Source organism: Apteryx rowi, unplaced genomic scaffold (genome assembly GCF_003343035.1).
Source record: "Apteryx rowi isolate R43461 unplaced genomic scaffold, aptRow1 scaffold_44, whole genome shotgun sequence".
NCBI classification, from domain to species: Eukaryota; Metazoa; Chordata; class Aves; order Apterygiformes; family Apterygidae; genus Apteryx; species Apteryx rowi.
The window spans coordinates 3,646,150-3,666,606 of NW_020450694.1; the positions used below are offsets into that span (position 1 = coordinate 3,646,150).

The 20,457-nt window shown below is 51.7% G+C and overlaps 1 protein-coding gene across 7 annotated transcripts in view; it reads left to right on the forward strand.

The window, feature by feature from the left end:
* The window catches only part of TOX2 (TOX high mobility group box family member 2), a 168,758-nt gene that overhangs the window by 54,791 nt on the left and 93,510 nt on the right, over positions 1-20,457 (forward strand). For 5 of the 7 annotated variants that reach the window (XM_026076820.1, XM_026076823.1, XM_026076825.1 and 2 more), the window contains exon 2: positions 9,552-9,617. In XM_026076820.1, the coding sequence (XP_025932605.1) occupies positions 9,567-9,617 (51 nt within the window). In that variant the 5' untranslated portion in view covers positions 9,552-9,566. Of the gene's footprint in view, positions 1-1,894; positions 1,902-2,319; positions 2,326-9,551; positions 9,618-20,457 lie in introns of those variants that run through there. The other 2 variants (XM_026076821.1, XM_026076822.1) reach the window with 2 other exon arrangements.

The following is a 20,457-nucleotide window of genomic DNA, read 5'->3' on the forward strand; positions in this document are numbered from 1 at the left end:
TGAGGCCTTTTCTCAGCTTTTGGTGGCTCTGCCGAGGCCCCTTGTCCCCGGTGGTGCCACCCCACGCAGCAGCTCCTGCTCGAGACCAGCACAGGCGCCATGAGAAAGGTGCTGAGCGCGGGGTCGCGCCATCCCCGCGTCTCACCGGCACAAATGGCCCAGGATGCTCCCGCTTGGGTGGCCTGAGTCAAAGCCCCATGCAAAGCAGGGCTGGCCCCATCGGGTCGCTCAGCGCCATGTCTAGCTCAGGGCTGGACACCTCCAAGGCTGGAGACCCCACAAGCTCTCTGGTCTGATATTTGACCACCCACATGGTGAAAAAGTTTTTCCTAATATCCCATTGGAACATATCTATCTGCACAGCTTCTGACCGTCTGCAGTTCAGCATCATCCTGAACTCAAGGCTTTGGATTTACCGGTCCCCTCTAATTTGTCCAGTTGCTATTTTGAATCCTTTTACGCCGCAGCATCCCGCAGCAATAAGTTTTGCTGTTCAGTTGGATGCTATGTGAAGAACCTCTTTTTGTTTGGTATTTAATTCCACCGTTAATAATTTCAGTGTCTTCCCCCTTGTTTGGGGACTATGGGAACCAGAGAAGAGTCATTCCCTCTTCTCCTCTCATGCCTTTATATATACCTCCATCAAGTCTCTCTATCATCCCTTCTCCTAGTCTGTGTACACCATTCCACACCTTTGATCAGCCCTGTTATTGCTCTCCTTTTTCCTAAATTAGCAGATTGCAAAATAACATTTTAACTTTCGGTCTCTGTTCATTTCCTAATTGCTCCTGACACTTGACAGGCTTCTCCTGGCCGCTGCTGAGAACTGAGCAAAAGTTGGGAGACAGCTCTCAAAAAAGAGTGCGTAGTTTCTAGCCTGGATGGTAACTAGTTATTTTAAAGCTCGTTTAAGGCTGCATTGTTAGAATTGCTTTACTCCTGTGCATTCCTTTCATTTATTGACATTAAATTTAATCTTCTGTGTCTTCACTGCCACTTAGCGCTGCGAATGTCTTATGCAAAGTCCTTCAGAGTCAGTTTGGGTTTTGGCCAGCCTGAATAATTTTTGCCTCATTAGGGAACTTCATAACTTCCAGATCACTTAGGTTATGAACTGTGTAGATTTTAAGCACGGACGTCCGTGCTCCGTGATCACCCTCTGCTGTGAAACCCGAGCAGATATCTTTTCACAGGCTGTAAATAACAAGAGGACCTTCCCTTTGGTCCCATGACAACTTGGGTTGGGTTTTTAAGAGCTGTTTGGTGAGGAACCTTATGAAAAGTCCAGCCAGGCTGCACAGCTCTGCTCACCTTTATCCAGGTACTCGTGGACGCCTGCAGCAGATGGTCCTCGAGCTGCGAGGCCCACCTTGCCTCTGCAGGCTCCCTCGTCTTCCTCACCGCGTCCCACCTCTGCTTGCTGCTTCCGTTCGGCGTTGCGGCTCCGACCCGTTTGCCTCCTAAGGGAGTCAGGCTTGCTGGGCTGCTGTTTTGTGAATCACTCCGCAATTAAAAAAGCAAGCAAAGCCCACACAAACGAAGCTGGCACCTTCAGTTTGCCACCCCAGTTCCTGTGGAGCAAGGGCCGCTGGACCTGTAGGTCGCGCCCAGCACTTGCTAAATTTGCAGTTTGGAGTCCGAATTGCTTTCGAGCAGGCGAATGCCACGTGGTCCTGGGGCTTCCTCCTGATTTTGTTGTTTTGTTTTTTTCCCGCTGGCCTGTTCAGTGCGAGATAGCGGCACAGACAGGTCTCTCCGAGGGAGGTGCCCGGCTTTGGGAAGCACTGGAAAGCCCTTCAGTGGAAAAGCCAGTACAAATCGTTCCTGTCTTTGCCACGTGGTTTTAATTGCTTGACAGCTTCTACTGTACCTGGGCAGCCCTCGGCACGGCCAGCTGTGCAGTAGGTGTCCTGCTTCTGGTGTGTTTGGAAGAAAAACTACCTGCTGTTATTTCTATCGTATTTGTAAATTCTTCTTCAAAATCTTTTTCAGTTGCTTTATTATGATATAAAATGGAATTTTCCATAGTTTTGTTTCTGATGCGCTTTGAAAGCCATGTTCTCGTCCTCCCAGTGACGTCCTTTACTCTTCCATTGGCAAACGCTGACGGCAGCGAGGGGAGAAAGGGGAGCAGCGCCGTTCTTGTAACGCCTGTTTTTGAGGGATAGTCGGTATCTTGTCTCCAAGGACCTGCCGAAACTTGATTCGTGTAGCTGTTCCTTGTAGCTATGATGACAGAGATTCCTTCTGGCCATCTCTTGCTTTTCTTCGGTGCCTTTTCCGACGTAGCAGTTTATCCTCCAGCCTTGGGTGGGAGAGAAGAGGGTACGTGGAAGAGGGCTACGGTACTACCCAGAACTGAAAAGACTCTTAAAAATATATATATACATATATATTTTATATATATATATAATATATATGTATATAGATAGATATCTTTTGGGCTTTATGGTTTTGAGCATTAAGACTTCATCTATATCACTCGAGTAATATGTAAGAATATTTAATGACTGCATGGTAGAATCCAGCTCCCCCCTGCCCCAAAAAAGGGAAGAAACCCCCCAAAAACAAAACTAATGCTGGCAGCTCATGCTGGGCCAGAGGTTTCCCGCTGCCGCGGCGTGGTCGTGCCACCCTCGGTCCCGGCCGCCCGCGGGGCTGCTTTGGTGCGACCATCCCGCGCGCCTGCAAGGCTGCACCCGGCGTCCGCGTCCCGCTCGCCCTCTGATGCCGCCCGCTGCGGCGATACGGGGCTGGAAATCGCCTTGTGCACGTGGCTGCGGCCAGACTGCAGGAATGCAGTTATGCCGATCAAGTAATTCTTGCCTGATTTAAAGATAAACAAATAAATGCAAAGGTCGGAAAAACTTGACCCCTGTAAAGCTTTCTAAAGACAAGTCGCCTACGTCTGTGCGGCGGGTACGGTGCCAGCAGAGGCGGCTCGGTCAATCCCAGTGGCAAATGGGTAATATGATTTTTTTCTTTTTTCTTTTTTTTTTTAATAAGAAAATGAGAAGTATTAAATAGAGCATTGGCTCTGCTGCGTGAGCTTTCTCGGGTCCTCGCTTAAATGCGCTGGTGTTTTAGAGGAACGGGTGGCGCAGCTTTGCTCTGTGCCATGTCGCATGTAGCAAACGCGGCGCCTCCCGGGTGGCGCTGGCGAAGGGTGACATCGCTGCGCGCCCAGTCTGGCAGCGTGGGGCCAGGGGGAGAGGGGACCCGCAGCCCCGCTCCTGCTCTCCTGCCGCCGTGGGAGGCGCAGCCGAGGCGGGTGCTTGCGGCGGGGGGACGCAGCGCGGGGCCCGATTCCTTCCCCGCGGGGCGTTAAGCGGCCGCTCCGCGACGAGGACGTTTGGCTCCTGCTGCGTTGGCGCTGCCGTAATGCCAACGCTGAGCGCTAAAACTTAGCCCAGACCACTCAAAAAGAAAAAAAAAAAAAAAAAAGCTTGGAAGATTTTTGAGATCTTACGGGTGCCACTGAATCCGTTCCTGGTAAAAGCACTGCCAATTTTTCTTTTTCTTTTTTTTTTTTTTTCCTTGCAAAGTTGAAAGTTGAGGTTTTCATCTTCGCTCCTGACTCCCGAAGCCAGTGCTCCCAGGCACCAGCGAAAGGATGCGAGGAGACTCGTAATAAAATTGTGCAAGTTGGCAGTGCCGCCCGTGCGAAAGTCGCACCTTCTCTGCAGCTTGGCAGTCGGCGGTGTTTCTTTCCGCTCCGTCCTCTCCAGTTAACAAACATTTATTCTCCGTGTTTGCACCGAGCCGCCGATCGCCCAGCTGCTCCGCGCGGGGCTCGGCTTGCGGCGTGTGCTGCTTATTATTTTTACGCCTTTTCATCTTATTAACGCATTGCCCAGGGTGACCTCTGGGCACATTTACAAGTTGGAAAATAGCATCGTGTTGCAAAAATAGGAGACCAAAGTGAGCCTAGAGAGCAGTTAAAAAAAAAAAAAAAGTGCTTTTTAGACCATCACCTTAATGAAAACTCTGCTCGGCTGCCTGGACGGGGCTGGTTAATTAGCCGCAACGCTCTGCCTTCGGAGCTGCAATGCCAGCTACGGGTCCCCTGTAAGAATAGCAATAGAAGAATTGGATTTCCAAGCAAATTCTCCATGACGAACTATTTTGGCAGAGCTACCTGAAGTTTGGTGGGTGTTTTCTTGCAGGCTAGAATGACGGTTTTTGCTGCATGTGGTCAATTCTGCGCCCAAAATACACGGTGACGCGTGAGAGTGAGAGGCGCTGCTGCGGGAGCATGGCACTTTCTCCGACTCTCCTTGGTTTCCTCGGGTCTCCCTGGGTGAATTGGATTTAGGGCATCAGCCTGATTATCCGTCTTTGCTGTGCATCGTCACCGCTTTCGGCGTGGGGTCGGGCCGTGGCTCATACTCACCGCCGCCTGGTTTGGCGTTATGTTGGGTGCAGAACGGAGGCAGTGTGCTGGTGTCAAAGCCAGCCAAAAGTCAGGGGCCAAAGTCTCGGGTAAAGGGAAAGCAATAAATTACAGCATCTTCCCCACCTCCCCGAGTTTCTAAACCTAGGGTTTGAACGTAGGGCTTGAATTTCCCAGGTTTGCCATCCCACATCAGGTCCTGCTGTGAGCTGAGAGTGAGCACGGTTCACTCGCACTTGGCGCCCGCTTCGGGCAGGAGAAGGGGAGAACTGGACACGGCCACCGATTTGTTCCATAGACTGCTCTCCTTAACCACGGATGAAAAACGTTCAGTAATTGCAAACGAGCAAAGGATGCTTAGGACGACGGCGCAAGAGAACGTTCCTTCCAACTGAAAAGGACTCGGAGCGAATGACGCCCACCGCTCGGCACACTTAGATCGTTAACGCCCGGGCTGATCGATTTTCGCTGGGGACGGAGCGGGAGCGAGCGCTTGTAGCCGAAGGGAAACGTTAAGCTGCGTGTTTCTGCCGTAAATCAGCGTGCACCGATGGGGCGGATTGCTTTGAAGCGCGTTGCTCCTCTCCTCTCCTCCACCTGGCTGGCGTACAAGTGGCGAATGTCTAATTGGAAAAAACATCCTGGTGGCAGAATTCGTACTAATTTTGTTTGCCCCCTTGTAGCCCGGAGGAGAAGAAAAGCAGCGGGACAGTTCCAACATTTCCATTGCATTTCAGGCCTCGATTTCCAGGCTCGCTGCTGTGGCCGGCGATCCGCGGCACCGCGACGTCGAAGGCAGGGTTCGTTACGGGCGTTAGGAAGGCGCAGAGGGCAGAGGCGAGCGCGGAGGGGAGGCGGGGAGTGGTAGAAAGCCGTGAAAGAATTTGTTCTGACAAACGCAACGATGTAAAGAAAGGAGAGTGCTTTTCCTGCCTTGAACCTCCCCGCCCAGGGAAAGACGCGTTTTGTTTTCCGAACATGGATTTCCAGATGACTTTTGTTTTCTGCACCTCTCCGTAGAGGAGCTGTTTCGAGCAGGTCTTAGTCTGGCTCTGCAAAGCACTCTGTTGGAGTGGGACAGGAGGAGGCTTGTGTCCGGGCGAGAGCACCCGGGATAGATGGATGGATGTGCAATTTCTGTGTATTTATTTCCCCGAGGGGCAAAATTTTGGCTTAGGGAAAGAGCACTTCCTTTCCTAATGTTGAAATATATATTTTTGCGGTGCAGATTCCTGATTGATTTCAGTGACGGACAGAACTATTTCCCCGCTGAAATACTGTAAATCTGTTCAGGGCTGCTTGCAGGAAAGATCTTGCTGGGTGACTCAGCTACAGCATCGAAATCTGCCGTCTCAAGATGCGGTAGCTGTTAAATGTCAGCCGGTGTTGTGCAGCCCGTCTGTGCAGCTGGTTGAGACAAAGCTTTGGAAACTGCCCATACATCCTTGCGGTGCAAAGCCCTGGGCTTTGGGGCGCCTGCTCGGGCCCGCGGTGGTGTCGTTGGGATGGTTCCTAGCAGAGCTCAGGATTGGGACCTCTGCAGCACAGTTTTGCCCGTTGCAAAAGGATTGACTCGCCGGAAACCCGGGGTCGATGCAGCAGCGTAGCCCTGTGAGGCAGCCTGGCTCCTCGTGTCGCGGTGCACGTGCACGGTCCCCATGGACGGCAGTGCCGTTCGGATGTGACTGTCGTGGCCAACCCTGTCTGCAAGGCCATGGGTGACCACGTGCGCGATACACACAGCAGACAGCTGCGTTGGGTTGCCTGGATGGACTCTGGCCTCCCACTGGTCTGGCAGTAGGGAAAATGCGTGTAGGTTTTTGCTTGGTATGTTTTGAGCTGAGTGGTTCTAGCGCCAGCAGCAGATCCCCAACGGTGCGGCCAGCGGGCTGAGCCCCTTGGCGTTTGCTGGAGTTTCTTCTCCAGAGCTGACCTAGGCTGTGAACACCACGTAGCTATATGCAGGCTGCCCTAAACTGCTGGGGGCACTCTCATCTGCGTGGAAATCAGAAAAACCCTTTCTACTCTATTTCCACTGTTGGAATGGATGGCTCTTATTACCCCTTTAGCAAACTGCAAGCGTGGCCTGTCCTGGGCATTTTGGTGCAAGCAAAAGTAGCTTCATATGCCAGGGCAGGCCTTCGGAGGTAGCCCAAAGCTGCTGCAATCTGCAGCAAGGTGAGATGATGATCGTGATCGTCTTGCACATATTGGCTAAACCTTGCAGAATTTGGGAGAAATGGCGGGCATCTCTGTGGCATTAAATTTCTTCTTTCTAGTAAGCTTTGACGCCTGTTGTCAACAACAGACAGTTAAAATATCACCGTTGGCATCTGAATTAGCCATCCTGGAGCAAAGGAGGCCCTGTGCTTCACAGAGCTATTTTTTCCGGCTTTCCATAGGCTCAGGCAGATGTTCTGTTTAGTCACATTTTGAAGATTTTTCTTACAACCAAAGTGGCTAGAGATTTCCCGCTGCTTTAAGTTCAGGTCACGGGCAGCGGTTTGGATGATTGCCTGTGCCTCAGTGGGCCCTCTCATTTGCTGCCGCTCATGGGTCCATGTCATGGCCATGTGGGATATGACTGTGATCCCAATGCAGAAGATGTCTGGATCTCACTATAACACTTGGGTATCGCTCACCCACGCTGAGAGGACAGGCGGCACCTTCATGCAGTGTGCCGAGCAAGAGTGCGCATTGCGTCCATCCCCAGAGCAGGGCTTACCTGGGCCACCAGTGTGCACGGGTGACTGTCCCCGGAGGACACCTCGTCAGCCAGCAGCTGCTAGCTCTGCTGCTGATCTCGTCCCGCAAAACCCATCGTGCATGCACTGTGAACCAGGGGAGCCTCCAACCTCGAGCAGACTTTTCTTCAAGTGATGAAAGCTCAGGTCTTGTCTTGCACTTCTGTTTGAGCATCACCATTCCTGATTTCCAGGTATGGACACTGGGGCACGTAGCCAAGATACGTAGCAGACCTGGCAGCAGAGCGCAGGTCTCCCGTACGCCACCATTCCTTCCCCGCCATCAGGTTTAAAGAAATCCTTTGTTTGCGCAGGGATCGCCCTTTAGTCCTGCTGTGGTTTCCATTAGTATTAGTTAATGAATGTCACAATACCCTCTGTAATTTTGCTTCTTTTAATTGGTTTGCTCTCGTATCCCTGAGGGTGGTTTGGCAATTAGAAGGTGTCTCTGCACTCTGACGCTGAGCTGAGTGGAGCGGAGCTGTGCTGCTCCCATTTGGCTTTACTAACTCCACTGACTTTAATGGCTAATCCTGTGGCACTCAGTGAAATGAAAGTGTAATTAATAGTCTATAGTGAAAATGAAAATCTTCACCTGGTTTTGTTTAGATTCCTCTTTTATTGCTCGTGTGTGGAGCATTTCTGTTAAGGCATTACTGGTAGCAGTTTCATTTGAGAGCCAGAGAAACAAGGGGTGAACAAGCTCCAATTCATCATCTGGCTTGTAAGGGCAAGAGGGTAGTCTCTTCCCTCTTGTTAAGTATACACTGTCATTTACAGCTGGTACCTTCATCCTTGTCTCAGGAGTGTTTTATGGCATATCCCACTTTATTGCCATAATTAATTTGTGAACTTAGCCTCGAGAACTGCCCTGGCTATACTTTGAGCTGGAGACAATTCTGGAGGGCTTTTTTCTTTCATCTGGAGCCTGAGCAAGTGAAAAGCTCCTGCCCTAGCTAATTAATAGGAAGAGTTTTGTAGTTCTCCACGGGGGTTTTGTAGTCTACTAACTGGATTAGCGGTTCAGAAGTGGATGAAGGGGGCAGGCATGTTTTGCAGGAACCACGGAGGCACCAGTTAACTGTGCATTTACTGTGCAGTTCTCGGGCTGCCTCTTGATCCCTGGTAGCCCTGAAGCTTATCTGCGGGGGCAAAACCTTGGGAGGGCAGGAGAGGAAGAGGAAGAAGTGAGGGAAAATGCACCTTCTTGTAGCCAGAGTTTCCAAACAACAGAAAAAAGGGCTGTAGGCAAGGAACCTGGTTTCCTGCTGCATCCACCTGGTGCAGAAATGCATCCGAGCTTCCCAGGCAGGAAACCCAATGCTGGTTCTTTGTGGCTTCCAGGCATCTTCTGTTTTTTCCTTCCCAAATGAACAGGACTTCTTCTGCCTGGTGGCTCTCCTCTGTGTGACATGGACACCCTGGTGTGTGGGTTGGCTCTCTCTTGACCCCTGCCTGGGAGCTTCTCCTTGCCTGGACTCTCCCACCCTTGCAAGGTCTTGCTTCTCTCTAGGGCCAGCACAGCTCTTTCAACCCACCTCACTAAGAAGGATTGCACCTTAGCTGTCAGGGCTGGAAATTGTGCTCTGGAGGCTACTTCATGTACAGTATAGGAATGACCTTCTGGATTGCAACTGTAGGTTTGCTGCCGTTTGGTGGTTAAAGAATACATAGGTGCCTGGAGGAGGATGGAGTGTGACCTGCCTGTCTTGGAAATGCACATTGGTGGGAAAAGGCTTTGTAAAGTCAATTGGTTTAGTGAGAATTTTAGCAAGAACCTAATTTGGATTATGTTGTTGCTGGGATAGATCTGTGGTTTTGCACAATTTTGGTTTATTTGTCAGCTCTTAGAATGATTCATTCATTATTTTGCTGAAAAATTAACATAAGTGTGCTGTGTTAACGTGTCCCCTTGCAATAACAGTAATGTATGCTCATGCGTGCTCAAAAGCACAGCTTGCAGCTCAACATTAAGGTAGCCTGAATTTCCTTAGTTCTTCAAGAATGGGTTTTATTCCCCATCTTTTCACGAAACAAAGAAATTCTGCTTTGGGTTTTCATTTTGTGATCTGGCAAAGGCCACTTCTGAGAGAAGCTGGCTACCAGGTATCCAAAAGGCATCAGAACTGGAAAGTAAGTTCTCTGTAGTAAGTTTTCAGTTCTCTGTGGCCAGTTTGGATGGTTCCTTATTGAGTCTGTACAACGTTGAGTTTAAGACTCTGTTAAAGCTTGTTACTGCCCCACAAGCGTCAGATACCGCTAGTAGGTTAAGCACAGTTTTAAAGGACAAGCTGAAGATTTTATTCTGGGAATCTTGGTTCTTTACATGAAGAACCGGGAAAGTATTTGGGCTCCATATAACCCTGGAGTGCAGATGTCGTTTCACTAACTGCAGCTTTCTTTTGTCTTTCTAGTTTGATGGGGAGAACATGTACATGGGAATGAATGACAATACCCAGGAGTTTCTATCGGCAAATCAGGTAAGTGCCGTTTTGCTTCGGTGGGCTGTGCGAACGCAGTGGGTGAGATTCTCTGAGACACCTGGGCTAAGTCAAAGCACAAATGCTAACAACTTTCGGTGGATCTGTGCTGCTGGGACAGGCGGGACCTTGGGAAGGGTCCATGGAGGAGGTCAGGGCTTGCTGTCAGCCCCGTCCTCTGATGCCAAAGAGCAGTTGGATGTGTTTGCTACTGGGAGATGGACGTGCGTGCTGGTACTGCTGTGTATCACCAGGACCCAGCTTAGCTACAGCTCTCCAGTGAGGCTTAAAAGTTTCACCTCAGCGACTTTGACTATAAATGAAGAAGTAGCAACTGGTGTTTCTAGAAGTGGTGAGGTTTCCAAGTGTTGTGTGGAGCTCAGGTCTCCCTCTCTCTCCTTTCCTCACGTAGAGTATTTCCTGTAGCTAAATAGGTTAGCGTTTAGCTGGCTCTGGGAGAAATAGGAATCAAAGTTTTCCTGTTTTGGAACTAGAAACACACACGTGGAGGACCAGAATAGCAGTGCGCACATCTTGCAGGTGCCCGAGTCTTCAGGACTCTGTCTGGGCTTGGGTACACATGAAACACAAATGTCCATTCAGCGGAGCCCTAACCATATATAGTTAAAATTAAGCACTTGCTTAGGTCCCGTTGGCAGGCTGGGACTTCAGCACGTGTTTATGTGTCTTCCTGACGGGGAGATGAGAGATGGTTCCATGTGGAGCCCTCTGAGATGTCCTGTCATGACAGGAGCGTGCAGGGGCTCTAGTGCCTCTTTCGGAGGTGCCTGATGCCACGCTCGCGGGGGGCAACATTGCATCGTGGCCTGCTGCCTCGTGAGGAAAAACGCAATCATTGATGTCTTTTAAGCCTCCCATTTTTGAGCTCTGTTGGGCCGTTTCGTTGTGGGGCCCTATCGACTGCAGCCACGCGCGCTGCGGGCTGTGCTGGGTTCTGCGTGTGAAGTTGCTGCGTTGCAAACGTCGGAGGAGAAGCGGGTGAAGGTTTCTCTCCCACGCAAAACGCGCCTGGCTGCCTGGTACCCCAGGAGCTGGTGTGTGTTGCTTGGGGTGAGATTACAGTCTGTTCCTACTATTGGGGTTTGGCAGTTACCATGGCATCACTAGAAAGGCTAGTGAATCATCCGTTTTGTATCTAAATCAGATATGGAAGATGATTAAAAAAAAAAAGGAAGAAAACAGGATGAAAAACTGTCGTTCGCTTTCTTAGAAGTAGAGCGCGAGAACGCGTTGGCTCTTTGCGCAAGAGAGAGGTTTCACCACGGGCTTTCAAGGCCAGTGCACACGGTTAGAGCTGGAAAAGCAAAGGGATTTGTTCCCAGGTGACAGCGATTTCCTAGGGTGGGGAAGGAACATTCGCTGCAGGCGTTGGGCTGCGCGGCAGCGCAGCAGAAACAAATAGGCGGTCAATCCGCAAAGCCACTGCTCGTGTTTAGGGCTAGCGATTGCCACAGGTTGCGCAAGCGAATGAAAAAGGAGCAGGCTGACCCCAAGCTTCGGCCGATGGTTCGGCCCCGTCCTTCCCCCTTATTCCCTAAAGCCGTTCTTCCCTCTTAGCCTGCGAAACAAACGGGGCAGAGGTAGGGGAGGGTTTTATCCCCTTGTTCTGCGGGAACCAACTGGTCTGTTCAGCCATGGGGTCACATTTCCGTGGTGTCCGGTCTGAAAGGGCTTGAACCTGGCAGGAGCCGAGCAGCCCGGCTCCGGCTTGGTAAAGCGCAGAAGATGCGTTGAGTCGTAGAGGAGCGCGTGGCGCCCAGCGGCGCGGGACGGGGCTGGCCAGCCCCCGCTCGGATCGGTGCTCCCTCTCCTTCAGCTTTTCCGGGAATTATAAAATCCTCGCTGCAAAACCGGTCCCAACGCAGGGAATCGCTGAGCGCTTGCCTTGCCTCGGTGCAAAAAGACCCGTTTGCTGCCTCTCGGGGTCGGGCGAAGAGGTCTCTGCGCTCGGCTGGAGCCGCGGGGCGCCGAGGCTGCGGGTGCTCAAAGGCTCCCAACGTCCGGCGCAGAGCAAAGCGGGGCCATTGTCACAGGTATCCTGCGTTTAAAGACTCCCGAGGGACCCTCGCTCCGTCTACCTGTCGGGAAGGCCTAGAGGTGCCACGCGGGGGCTGGAGGAACCGCAGCCAGCAGGAACCGTTGGCGTTGCCTGCTCTAAACAGATCGGATTCGCCTCGCAGCATCCCGCCTCCCCTCCCTGCGGGCAACTGGGGAGGAACGGGAATGAGAGCTGCCGCCGGGAGGTGACGAATGGATTTCTTTGCCAAGACTAAGCGGGGGGGAGGCTTCCTAACGAGAAAAGAGAGACTATTGCGTGCCCCGGGATTAACGCGCCGTTTGAACCCGCGAGAAGGATAAACCGAGACCCGGCCAGATCCTTGTAACCTGGGGTGCGGAAGAGGATTTCCAGTCACGCTTTATTTACCTGCTTGAGTTTGTTTTATATTTGCAAAGGGCAATTAAGGATTAAAAGGGAGGAAACGGCTTCCTCGTGGCAGAGGGCGGGCGGGCGGCGCTGGCGCGGGGCCGGGTTTGCGCGGCTTCACCGCGGAGCGCTTCGCTGCGCCGGTCGCGACTTTCTCACTCGCGCCGCAACTCCTGTGTTGAAATGGAAAATCCTAGCACGCGCATTGCCTGTTTTTAGGTCACGTTGGTTTTATTTAAGCCAATGCTGCGCTATGTGGTGAGCTCCGCCGGTATCAGCAACGCCGCGAGAACGAGAAACCCAGGTGCCGCAGAGCAGCCTGTGCACGCGGTGTTTTAGGAGGGCCTCGTTTCTGCTGGAAACTTCTAGGGGTCCATGAGTAGGAGAAGGCTGAAAGTCTCTGTCCTAGGAACTTTCCTTCTGTTTCTCTCCTGCCACCAGTTTAGAAGTGCAGTTTCTATTTCCTTGCAATTTTTCCTTCAAAATACGCAGAAGGAATTAAGCATAAAAACAGTTCACTTGAACACCTCCGCTCCTGCCCTGGTTTGAACCTGGGGATTTAAGTGACTGCTGCCTGTAGCACTTTCGGCTTTCTGTCCAGAGGTCCAGCCATCGGTTAAGCCCTCGAGGCATCCTGCCCCGTCACAAAGATAAGATTATTCTCGTTTTACGGCTGGAGCTGCGGAGCCGGGGCAGTTGGGGCGGCTCCGGTGGTGAGCCGCCCTTGGACAGCATCGCGAAGCTCCAGCACCCTGACACCAGCCTTATCTCAGCCCCTTGCGCAAGCCTTATCCTAAGCAGCTTCTGCCGTATCTCACGGCAAGAGCGCGGTAAAGCTAGGAGCAGCTCCCGCTTCCCTTTCCTTTCGTCGTTCCTTGCATTGCAGAGCTGCTGGCTTGTATAAACAACAGCCACCAGCGTTTCAAAGCCAGCTGAGCTGCTCTCTCCCCTAATCTTCCTTTAAGTGTTTGCTTATGGGCCGTGTACGGCGTTGCACGTTTTTCATCCCGAAAGGGCTTTGTCTGAGCTGAGAACTAAATGCAGAAATACAGGAGCCTAAAACGTAATGAAAATGCTGACAGATCCGTAGCCGCGCTGGCACACCCTGCCTCCTGGAAATAACTCCTGTTGTTCCGCCAAACAGGAGGGACATCCGACCCCAGAAATGAGTCAAATGTGAAATGTAATTCAACCCCCAACAGGGGCTGGGGAAGAAATGCAAGTTGACATCTGATCAAACCATCGCGGCCATCTGACCCCCGAGATGAGTGAGGGATCTGTTGTGTCTCATGCAGTCGGCAGCGCGTCATTCCTCACTCTTGTCATTTTTCTTCCTTTCTTTTATTCCCCCCTCTCCCCCCTCCCCGAACAAAGAGAAGGAGTTAAGTAATGCGAAATCCCAAGGAGCGTACGGCAATGCGAGGTACTCTGAAAAATGAGGGAGAAAAAGCAGCCATGCCATTGAAAGAAATAAAACAGTCTGCAAAATAAATAAGCAAAGATGTTTATTAAGATCCTTGTGCTAGGGAAACTAACCCTGGTAAAGGCAAAGGCTGGGAAATTCCAAGTGTAACTGGATGGGAATTAGGGAGGTTTGGCTGCCGTTAAGACTTTTGCATTCGCAGGAAGAGTCCACAGGTGCTTTATAAATATTAATTAACTCTGCCTCAAAATACCCTGTAAGAAAGTGTCATTATCCCCTGTTACGGGTGGATAAACACAGGAAATATGTTGCTCAAGAGCAGGAGGCGGCGTGATGCTGGAGCAGGAAACAGGCTCAGCTGGGTCCTCGGCTCGCTCCGGCCGGTGCCGGACCGCTTCCTCGTGGAGTGGCTGCTGGAGCAGTGCCCATGGGGGCGTTCGCCCCGACGTCGGGCTTCGGGGACAGTCGCAGCCCGGCTCGCCGGGAGCAGGGCCGGGGTTGTGCCCGTCTGCACCCAGCTCCCGCCGGGCAAAGGGCTCTCGCGAGGGCGACGACAATGACGTTACCGCCAGCCTTGGGTGTCCGAGAAGCGTGTGCGGGCGTTCTCCCATCTGCATCGTGTTCCTCTGGCTGCTGACCGGGCGATGGATACTGAGGACGTTGCAAAGGAGGAAAGATCTGAGGACGTTGCAAAGGAGGAAAGATCTGAGGACTTGCTACTAGGCGTTTTTGCTCCCACCCTCTGCCTGATCCTAGGAGCTTTCTCTTCCTGGCTTATCCCACCTGGGCACCATGCTTGTGTCTATACCAGCAAGTTAATTCGTGCAACTCCTTGTGCAACCCCTTGTGCAAATGCTGTTAGATATCAGTATAGTTTATTCAGACAAAGATATATTGACATAAGCAGCTCCTTACCTTTGTAATTGAGAGCGCAGTAATTATCCCACTGCTTTAACGGCGTGGAAAATATTGTGTAAATTGACACAGAGCTGTCTGTACACCCTTTTGCTCATGGTTAATGTTGCTTTTTTTCACGACTGTCTTGCTGGCATCCTCATGCCGCCTTACTGAGTGTCAGCAACATCAGGCCGGGGCTCCCGGGAGCCGCGTGCATGCACACGAGGGCACGGCGGCTGGGGGCATCAGGGCTGCCGGTTTGCGCAGCACCGTCCCTTCCGGCACATTTGCAAAAAAAAAAAAGGTTTGGGGGAAAGCATTAACAGCCACGAGCACTGGAAAAGCCTGGTTTTGCCCGACCCTCGTTAGGCACCTGATGCTGATGGCCGTGGCCCAGCAGCGCGACTGCGGGGAGACCCGACGCTCACGGGTCTCAGCCGCCAACGTGTTTGTAGCGTGTGCGTGAAACGTAAGGCGGGTTTTTCTCTTGCTCCGTGCAAGCCAGGAGGAGCTTGGCTGCGTTCGGGGTTGTACCGATGCACCAGCGGAAACGGAGTTAAGGGGGATCATTACGTTTGTCACGTGCACGCGCACACATATAACATCTGCCTTCCTACGCGTCTGCGTATGAACGTTTGCACTTACGTTACGCCTATCTGTGTTTCTGTGTACGTGGAATCGATCTGCGTATGTATCTGTGTGCTGGGGCGTGTGTAAATCGACATTTACCTACTGTATCTATTGCCCTTTATCTGTTTATGTTCATACCTCTTCAAGCTTGGCTCTGTATTAGCCATAATAGATACAGTAACTCGCTGATCTTGTGGGTCAAATGGTCAGGGCTCTTGGATCAGCCGTCAGGATACATTACCGCCGGGGCCTCCGGTGGGGCTTGAATTACAACTTGCATTTGACTCATTTCTGGGGTCAAAACGTCCCTCTTATTTGATCGAATGACAGAAATTGTATAATTTGTATATATCCCTGAGCCATATGTGCTCTGAGTGCCACTCTAATGTGTTTTATAAAGGCACAGCTGTCTGGGTGACTTATTTAAAATGGGATTTTGAAGTAGTGTTCTTGCCATTTAATGTCCTCATTCAGGGTTACACGAGGTTTATCAAATAATAAATAACGTTTGGAACATTGGTTTTAGCATAACAATGGATTTGCTAGTTATAAGGAACCGGACGTTACAATCACGCTGTTTGGTAAATAAGCAATAACGTAAAAAGGAAGTGATAGCATAATTAGAAATTAATGACGGGGAGGGGAACTACAGACATACTTTCCTTGCCTTTTGGTAACGCTCCAGACAGAGCTCATCCTGGCAGGCCTCTGTTATAAAATATGCCGTAAAACCTTGTCATAACACTGGCAGATGCAATGTCCTCCCACCTCCTGGGCCTCCCACCAGTCTCGGCTGAGACTCAACAAAAACGCAACAGTTGATAGACGGAAAGCGGGGAGAGCTGCTGCATCGCGGCTGGTGCAGGGGCAGGACACGTGCGTTCGGAGGAATTGCCGGCGACCTGTGCGCCCCGGGCTCAGGAGGTGCAGCAGGTCGCTCTTGGTCACTGCGGCCGCTGTCTTGGTCCTGAGGTGTCCTCCAGAAGAAGGCTGATGGGAAGGGTTGGAAGAGTGAGAAGACCACGGTGGCAGCCTGGGGCGACCCTTGAGTCTTGTACTAAAGACTACGTGTCAGAGCGGTGGAGGAAAAATCAGAGCCCACCGTGAGGGTATTCTCGGTGCAATCTCCACTGGTGTGCCCTGATGAGCTTTCGCATTTCTAAGGAGTCTAACTGGTCTTATGTGTCTGAAGAAACATGTTGGTTCTAACTTTGAGGAGATGGATCGGTGTCTCAGGCTCTTTATAATCGATTGAACTTGGCTACTTCAGGAAATTACATATCACAGCAACAGATAGTGATCAGAGGACAATTCGGGTTTGGAGAAAATCACTTATATCAGGTAGAAGGCTTTAAAAGAGGGGACCATGTTCCCCAGGCGTGGAGCATTTGGGATGATTCTGCATGTCAACCCATACCATGCTCCTTGGATTTGACACTCTCGCCTCCTTACAACCTCCCAGTCTCTTCCAATCTGCAAAACTTCTGTATTTGCAAAGTCTAGAGTCAGCCGCAAAGTGGGCAGAATACACCTTAAAACAGAAGAACTGATGATTCACCGCTCCCTTTACAGTGACAGATTATAAACATTGCTATAGCATAAAAAAAAATTTACTTAAGGCAAAAGGAAGTGAGAGTTTTATACTGACTCAAAGTTAGAAGGGAAGATTAAACACCGTTTGGCAGAGAAGTGGAAGTGGAAGCTGGGAGTGTGCACGGCAACACGCGCCCATTTTAGGATACAGATTTTGCTCTTTCCCTGCTGTTCGTAGAGTATTACTGTATTTTATATGTTGTGCTAGAGAATAAAAAATAGATGGAAAGCATTGATAGATACTGAATGCCTTTCTCAGCAGACAATTCAGGAAAAATCTCATGTGCTATTTTAAAATGAACAATAGAATATTGCACGTAATTTATTATAATCAGCAGCTAATGGAAGCCTTTCCAGATGGGGGTTTTGGAGGTGAGCACAACTACAGCTGCTGATCCGAGCTCGTGAATTTTGCATGAACTCCTATGTGACAGGGAAATTTCTTGAAAGGTGCAGTCAGGAAGGGATTCCTGTAATTTAGTCTTAGCAACAGAAGCTTCTATTGCTGGTGTAAGGTTGGCTGCCATGCTTAAATAAAATAATAATAAAAAAAATCCTGTGGTATTACAGCAGAATGAACACAGTCTTCAATCCCTGGGTCTCAAAAGACTCCTAAGTTGTTAACAATAGGGTGTTTGAAAAACAGCCACCAAACGTCACCGAGTGAAAAGATAATGGAACCGAACAGTTCCTGGAGCTAAAATGAATAGTCTCTGTTTCTATTGCATTTACTCAGGGAAAAAAATAGCATCTTATACAATTGAAGGTATCTGTCAGGTGATACAGAGAGCGTGCCTTGTAGGGATAGAAGGCTCTGAAGAATGGTATAGGGTGGTTGAATTTCATATGTGGACGTGTATCTCACCAATGAATTGAGGTTGCTAATAGATTTAGGGTTAGGGGCAAAGCCAGCAGGGAGAATGGGATCCTCAGGAACATCCGAGCAGAGATCAGAAGCCAGAGGAAAGGTACTTAACAGCTGCCGCAGGTCACGGCTGGGAGCAGGGATCGGAGCCCAGCATCTGCGGCTCCACCAAAATGTTCAGGTGACCAAAGCAAGCTGTGTGCTCAGTTGGATCAAAGCAGTAAGGTTTGCTTCTCTTCCCAAATTCTTTCCCAGGCTTTCTGGAATCTGAATCAAACCAAAGCTCCTTTTTGACCCAATTGTAAAGAGCATCTATACTAAGCAGCAAGCTGGATGTACTCCTCAGTCTGAGAGGTGTGATCAAAACACATGCTAGGACCTTGAAACAGAGATCTGATTTTCTTTTACAACGGCAAAGCCCATAAGCAAAGAAAAAAAATACGAATTGATGAAGAGGAGTGGTCCAGAGCTGCAGGCAGCACAGCTCCAGCCCACGGGTTGGCCGTGGCGCCTGGGAGCTGCCCGAGGCCTGGGAAGGGGCAGGTAAGGGAGACACAGGAGGGTGTTTATCCCCCTGCTAAACAGCATTTGGTACTTCTGCTGCTGCATCTCATTCCAAAGTATTAAAAGCAGAAAATATCGATAAAGAAGAGATCTGATTTTAGGGTGATACTGAATGCTCGGATGTAGAAGTGTTTATTGGTCCTCAAATGCAGCGATGTTTGCTGCGGGGACTGTAGGGAAATGTGGTCTTGAGATTCCCGAAATGCTCCTTGTCTGTTGGAGTGCGAAGGAGAACAGTGGAGTAACCGAGATGGTTCGGAGCACCACGAGGCTCAAACGACGTGTGCTCGGATTGAATACTCCTCCTGGGGATCTGCTGGTGTGCGCGGTAACTCGCGGGGCGGGAAGGTGCGTGGGCTGGAGGAGCTGGGAGCACCGAAGGCTAATAAAGCGGCAGCGAAGCAGAGAGGAAGATGATGTACAGTATCCTTTAGCTGATAAAATGCCGCTGTATCAAGGATTTCCCACTGCCTTCAGCCCTGCTCTGAAGCGACTGCGCGTTCCCGCGCGCAGCGCTGCTGCCTTCGATGGTCAGCGTAGCGTGGGGCACGGAGGAGAGCTACAGGCTGGGAAACCTCGGGCGACTTTGCCAGAGCAGGTCGCCTTCAAAGCACAGGTATAATGCTAATACAGGGCTCTGCTGGCTTTAAACCCACGTGCTGTGCCTCTCCGGTCAGCTATTGCTATTATCCACAAGCTATTTCTGTCTTTGGATATTCCGCATCCTCATGCTGTGCTCGTTTCTCGCTGCTTGGCTCCCAAATTACCCCCTGAGACCCAGTGCAATCCGGAGCCAGGTCTTTGCATGTTAATGATTGAATCCGAGCTCCGATAATGCGATACCGTCGTTATTGGTGATTTGGGATGAGCAAGACTTTTGCGCCTTGTTCTCTTGGTTTGGTTTTGGATCTTGTTTGCCTCTGAAAAGACAGAGGTTGGTTTGCTTCTGGAAGGAACCTCTGGGGAGCGGATTTGGGAAATTGTATTTATTCATGTAAATGTAGCACCCTGGGCTGCAGGAGTACACATAAAAAATAAATACATATATATATAGCTGGTTGCTCTTGGGATTTCCTTTCCAAACTGATTGATTACTTCTCCTTCTCCTATCGGAGCACCAGGACCAAGCCGGTGTTTGGATCTTCTGTCATAACAGGGTGATTAACTGGCCAGAGGTTACTTGGGAGCCCTTGGCTTTGAGCAGGAAAGCATTATTTTCTGCTTCAGAGTTTGGATGAAGGCCTGCGCAAACAGGAAGACGACCCTGCGGGCTCTGCCACGGGAGCCGTCGCTCCGTGACAGCTCTCGGGGATGCCCCGCTCCGGTCCGCCCGCGGGCCGATGCGCAAGGCGGAGCGTCTCAGGTGCTGCGCAGGTGCTGGGGGACATCGCTCAGGGTTGTATGTCCCGAGCGTGGCCACCTCTCTCCGGGCCCTCGGAGCCAGGCGTTGGGTGCTGCCTCGCCTCGCTCGTGCGGTTTGTTGGGATAGCGATCCTTGGTTTTTGTCCAGAAGTGCCCTGGCAGCTTACTTAGAGCCTAAAGTACTACATCGGCCGTAGCTGCTCCTAAGGAAGCGATGGGACGCTGTGGGGAGCGCGGGCTGCCCGAACGGGCTGCCTCGGCGCCCGCGCCCGACGGGAGGGTTGCGGTAGCGTTCCCGCTCCGCTGAGCGGATGCCGCAGCAGGGCACCTGCCGCCTCCCGGGGCCTGGAGCCCGAGCAGCCCGGAGCAGGCGCGACGCGAGCCGGGGCCGCCGCAGCGCCGCGGCGTCTCGTTTGGGGGTTTTGCCCTTCCTGCCCTCCCTTCTGCCCTCTCAGCCTCGCGCTCGGCGGGGGCGCAGGGCCTGCGGCGCCGCGCGCTGCCTGAGCGCCCCTGGGGAAGGCGGCGGGCACGCGGGAGGGGAGCGTGCCGCCCGGGCACCCGGGATTTGAGCATGCGGTTCAGGTGCCCGGGGAGAGGAGCGTGGGCTACACGTGCCTGGGGAGGTGAGTGGGTGCCGCAGGGCCGGGGCAGGGCAGCGTGCGCGCTTCGGCTGTCCGGGGAGGCGAGCAGGCGCTGCAGGTGCCTGGGGATTTGAGCGTGCAGCGCGGGTACCCGGAGAGGGGAGCATGTGCCGTAGGTGCCTGCGGAGGTGAGCGGACGTGCTCCGAGTACCCAGGAGGGAAGCATGCATACTGCGGGTGTTTGGAGGGGGGGGGACGTGCGCTGCAGGTACCCGGGGAGGTTGGTGTGCATGCTTCAGTTATCTGGAGATTTGAGCATATGCTGGAGGTACCCAGGGATGGGGGACTGTGTGCAGAGCAGGTACCTGGAGAGATGAGTGTGCAGTGCAGGTCCCCATGGAGGTGAGCGTGCAGTGTAGGTCCCCATGGAGGTGAGCGTGCAGTGCAGATCCCCGTGGAGGTGAGCGTGCAGTGCAGGT